This window comes from Eschscholzia californica, unplaced genomic scaffold (assembly GCF_041429995.1).
Source record: "Eschscholzia californica isolate CP2 unplaced genomic scaffold, dmEscCali1.0.p SCAF_2, whole genome shotgun sequence".
In the NCBI taxonomy this organism is placed as follows: Eukaryota; Viridiplantae; Streptophyta; class Magnoliopsida; order Ranunculales; family Papaveraceae; genus Eschscholzia; species Eschscholzia californica.
Genome location: NW_028238309.1, coordinates 13,383,937 through 13,389,650, shown reverse-complemented (window position 1 = coordinate 13,389,650; position 5,714 = coordinate 13,383,937). Strand labels below are relative to the sequence as shown.

At 30.3% G+C, this 5,714-nt stretch overlaps 1 protein-coding gene across 1 annotated transcript; it reads right to left on the bottom strand.

Annotated features, from left to right (window-relative positions):
- Window positions 1-2,056: 2,056 nt before the first annotated feature.
- Window positions 2,057-2,752, bottom strand: LOC147556357 (uncharacterized). Its single transcript, XM_086664255.1, has one exon. The coding sequence runs from the start codon at window positions 2,545-2,547 to the stop codon at window positions 2,344-2,346; it is 204 nt and encodes a 67-aa protein (XP_086520381.1). The 5' UTR covers window positions 2,548-2,752; the 3' UTR covers window positions 2,057-2,343.
- Window positions 2,753-5,714: the final 2,962 nt, after the last annotated feature.

Genomic DNA, 5,714 nt, shown 5'->3' with positions numbered 1-5,714 from the left:
AAGGAAATGAATTTGCAGATATTCTGCTTAAATGGGCAAAGATCATATTAGTAATTCTATTTGGATTGTTATTCCCTCTATAATAGTCACAAATATTGTAATAACTCTTTTATATATTAATGTACGACACTTTCAACAAAAAAAAGAATCATGACTTAGCTCATGAATCGTTAACGTGTTCTTCATTTATCTAAGTGAGATCTAAAATGTTCTTCATTTATCTAAGTGAGATCTAAAATGTTTCAACAAAAAAAAAGTGAGATCTAAAAGAAAATACAAAACAAATAAACTTTTGATATGAATTAACGTAAACCAATTAAAAATCGAATAAGGTTCTAGATTGTACTTTGCAACGAAAAAGAAGTATACCATTAGATATCATGTGAAAAGACCAACATAACTAGATTACTATATTGCTATAATAGTTAACCTGCATATGATCATCTTCATTTATTACAACACGAAGGTATAATTTGTGTCCGGCGGAAACAGACATTTCTATAATCTTAATTCTTGAAGTTAAGTTTGGAATGTGTAATCTTAGCAATTAAAGATAAATTTAGGAAATCTAATCTCAATCTTTGAAGATAAATTTGAGAGATATAATGACAACATTTAGAGATAAATTCGAGTAGCGCAATCTTAGCCATGGAAGAATAAACTATATTCTAAGAAAGATATTCACCTCCTTTATGATATGAATTTTATATTTCTCACATATTAGACATGCATAAAAATATTGAATAACCAAAATATGTAACTTACACCAGCATTGACCCATAACAACTAGCACAACCCAATTAATTACACTCTGATTGGAACCATAACTCTTGCCCCAAAACTCTAAAGGATCATGGCATCAAATCATCTTATTGGTACCCAATCTACACTATTACCTTTTTTTTTTTGTTGAAGATCTACACTATTACCTAGTACATAAGACCTATAACAACTAGCACAACCCAATTAATTAATAATTACCCTTTGATTGGAATGGTAGCTCTTGCCTTAAAGGATCATGGCATATTCTCTCCATTCTGTCAAATGGCATATTCTCTCCATTCTGTCAAAAAAACATTAGTTCTTTTTTGGCTAACCTAACTAGGACGGTCACTAGAGGTGGCTCTCCTTACCATTGAAAAAAAGTATCACTAAAATTAATCCATTTATATTGAACTTTTAGGTCTTTGTTACAAGTTTGTTTAGGTTTTTCCTTTTAAAGTGGCAATGAGAATCATCTCACCAAATTTGAACCTACATAAAGTACCTAATCATGTGGTAATACTATCTTTTGTCATGTGCCATTGCACAAAAGATCAGATACTATGCGTCTATGTCCGAGATACATTGTGGCTGAATCTTTACAGGAATACGTTTCTAGTATAAATCTACGGAGAGAAAAATTCCAACTAGAATTTGGCCGAGATATGACCGTCAGCATGATATCATTTCGTTGCACAAATTTGATGTAAGTTAATGTACCAACCATCATCTACTTTTAATCATTTTATTATGAAACTATAAAGTTTTTGGGTTATATGAATCATGGGAACCAAAAATTAACTTAAAACTTTCCTAGGGTTTAGGGCAAGCAATTGATAATTAACTAAACTAATGAGTAAATAAATTAAGTAATGAAACTTAAGAAAATATTAGTATAAATGATCTTAGGATCTTTGGATTCATGAATATAGTCATCAAAAGTAACTTATTATGAACTTTTTACCAATAAAAAATTGTTTTCCATGACACAAATTTCAGAGATTCTTCAAAATCTCTTTCTTTCAGTTTCAAGAAAACTGAAAAATGTGTAAGAACAGAATATCCATGAGATTCCCCTTCTGTTTCATAATTAAATATCACTAAAATCAGTTCAGAATTCAGAAGAAAAAATCAAAACACAGACACATAAATTAGCTCAAAATAATTAAGTAATTCATCCAAATTCATCTTAAAAGTACTGAAATTCATCAAATTTTTCTCAAATTTCATATCCATTCTAACATTTCAGTTCATCCATGAAAAAAAAAGAAAGGAAAATCAAAGACAACAGATCTGTCTAAATTCATTCAAAATTTGATCCAAGGACAAAATGAAACTACAATAATGAAGGTTCATCTCCATTAACAAACTAAGATCAAGCTCAATAACTACTAATCTAACAATTAATCTCATTCAATTTCTTGAAATCAAGAACAAGGTACAACCTCCATTAATGAAACACTCTTCCCCTCAAAAAAGAAAAGAACAACAAAATCTAAGAAATTAAGCTAAACCCAGATTAGAAATTTATTATATTAACAAAGATGAACCTTCAAATCTGCAATTTTTGTTGAAGATCTTTCATGGGTAGACAACTAATCGCCTTGAACACTTTGTACAATAAAATTTTCTTTTAGTTTTAAAACAGAGTGTTAAATAACAGAGTTTCCATTGAGTTTCAACATCCATTGATTCAACTTTTCCTCCACAATAAGGACACACTCCTGGTGCTTGTTGTTTACCTAATATCTTCTCCTTTGAATCACACAAGAACACAAGACACATCTCTAACTTTCTCTCTCTCTCTACAAATCTCTAATTTTCCCTCTCTCTCTCTCTAAAACCTCTGTGAAATTAGGATCTGGGATTTGTTGGTGTTGATGGGTTTTCACTAAATTTAACAATAGATGGAGATTTGGGGGTTGAGTGAGAGAAGCAGAATGACTTATCTGAGAAGGGGTGGGTTTGGATTCAACTTTAGATTGGGCCTTGAGGTGATTATTTATAGAGAGAGAGTATTTTTATTTTGACCATTTTAACCTTATGCTAAATACCGACGAGAAAACAGATTGATGACGCACGAGTGGAGAAATGAAAACCGGCTGTACAAATTGGTCACGCATTCTTCCCCCCTTGGGCAAGCAAAGGCGGCACCAACAAATTCTATTGGTTGCGGCAATCAAAATGTTGTTGGCTACCACCACCATGGTTAACTCATTACTAGGAGCTAAGTAAGTGGGTTTCACATTTTCATCTACATCACCATAATGTGAAAAATAACCCTAATTTAGTTTCTATTAATAATGTGATTTGAATTGGATTGAATGCAAATTTTATCATTAACTCTTTTAGATCTACAACTTTTTTTTTTCGGTATATGAAATCTAATGATCATAGTTGATTTGGTAGAGTTTAAACTTTAATCATTTGTAAAGTCTCTGAAATAACTGACATGTTTCTTAAGGTACAAGATACCTCTTTCCTGCTGCTGCTGATGTATTTAATGGTAGAGTAACTAACTACATGACAATATTTATGGACTTAGGATGACGTTAAATGATTTTCTCCTCAAACAAGGCATTCCATTTACATTCTTAGGTAATAAACATGTTAATTCAACTTTGGCCCTTGACTTGTGGCGTACTGTAAATTTAGCCCATGTGTTTGTTTACCGTTTCAATTGAACTCTAAATTCATGGCTTCATTGGTAAAACCTAACAATCAACTTTTTCTTTCATTCTACCCCTATTTAGAAGTCTTTTTCTTTCTTCTTCTCTCTCTTTACTTTTTGTTCTCGACAAAAAATAATTTCTTTTTCAATCGTTCATTCCTCTTACCAACACCTACATCAACCACGACCAAACTCTCCCCCCCCCCTTTTTTATCTCTCTTCTTCATTTTTCTATCTCTTTTTCATCCCACTTACTCTTTCTAGGAAAAGAGAGATAGAGAGGTGGGATGGGGGAGTGATAGCAAGAAAAAGTCTAGTTGTAGTTTTTGTGAGAAAAAAATAGTATAGAAAATAATATGTTTCCAAGGTTGTTGGTAATAGATGACCGATCGTTAGGGGCAACTTTGTCCAACAAACAAGAAATAAAGAGAACAAAGAAGGAAATACTTTCGAAATAATAAAAAATAAAAGAAAAACTTGACTGTTAAATATTGACTAACAGAATGTCTTGGGGGCCAAATTAGATAGTTGAACAAATATGAAAGCCAAATCGTTAGTCGGTCACAAAATGGTGGACAAATTAAAATTAGACCGAATAATTACTTACAGTGTAAGTTATAAATTGTTTGTGCTCCCAATAGATAAGAGCCTCACTAGTTTTCCCATTTTTAATGTTTTTCCTTTTAAGGATAAAAAGAATTAATGTCTTTGATATGTCTTTTTTTTTTGTTGAACTAATTTACATATGTCTTAAGTTACATGATAAGAAATCCTCTATTTATAACTTCCAAACATTAGGATTACTATAATCTGTGAGGCAGGTTAAAACATTAATTTCTTAAAGGTAGAAAATAGTTAGGACTAACATAATCTCTTTGTCAGAGAAAACTTTTATGGTGTACTTGGATGCAGGATTCTTAAGTACGTAGGATTATTGAATCCTAAAGATTCTTCAGTCCAAGATTTGCATTATACCAAGATCCCCTACCCGTAAGATTTGCTAAGATTTAGGTAATTAAGTCTAAATTTCAATATTAAAAAAAATATTTCTTCAAAACCACTTTTTTTTTCGAAAATTCATTTTCTCATGAAAACATTTTTTAAGAAACTTTGTTTTTTTTCGAAAAATCGTTTTTCCTAGAAACTGTTTTTAAGAAAAAAAAATTGTTTCCAAATTTGTGTTTTTTACGAAAACTATTGCTTTTTTTTTTTGTCAAAAATCATTTTTTTCAGAACCGCCCCCCTTTTTTTCCCTCAAATAATCGTTTTTGCCCGAAAACACTTTTTTTTAAATAAGTCTTTCAACATATCTTGATTATATAATTTGTTGTCATGAAGTTTGTTCTTTGATATAACCTTCAAATTTTTTGTTTCTTTTCGAAGTTAAAGTACGGTCGAAAACTTTTGAATATTTCATCTTCGGTGCAGTATGATTAACATAATAATCTTTAAAAGTTATTAACGTTTTTGCCTTTTTGCCGCAACATTCTCAGAGTGGTTCCTATTAGTATATGTTTGCATGTCGTATCCATGATAAAAAATGACGAGGTTAGCTATCGTTAATGTTGTAATTTATAAGCATATCGGATATTAAACTTGTTATTTGCTTTTTCTTTTTGCTCTTATATCTGTTGCTAATTCAAAATTTGTCGATTCGTACTGATAGCTTTAGAAATTAGTGAAGTAGATTGAAAGTCTGAAGTAGATTAGTGAAAGTGATTCAAATCTACTACTTGATAATTATACTTTTCAAACGAGATTCTTAAGATGAAATAACGTTGATTTTGGTCTTTCAATCTTGTAGGTGTTGTATTACTTTATATAGAGAGCACAATCCATATTTTTGAGCTCTACAAAAATTTCTAAAATTATTTATATTTCTAGAAATTGATTTTTAATAAAAGACCCTCAATTTTTTTCGTCAATATCTTATTAGTAATTACATCTTTACTTTGTGAAAACTGCTACATTTATAGATGTGCGATTTTATGATTTGGTTTTGTAGTAGAGATGCTCTTATTTTAGTTACTGGTTTATACGATGATGTTCCTACTTAAAGTTTCTAATCATTGTAAACTTAAAGTACAAAACATCGAAGTTCTCTCAATACCATAACAAAAATTTATATTAGTTATAAATGATTATTTCATGAGCCGCTATATGTTGTTATATCTTCATTGCTAATGTGAAATTTATGATGTATTATTTTATGTTTATGTTATAGTCATATTCATACCCAAGTACCATTGTGCAAGAACAATGGAATATAGTCTATCATTAT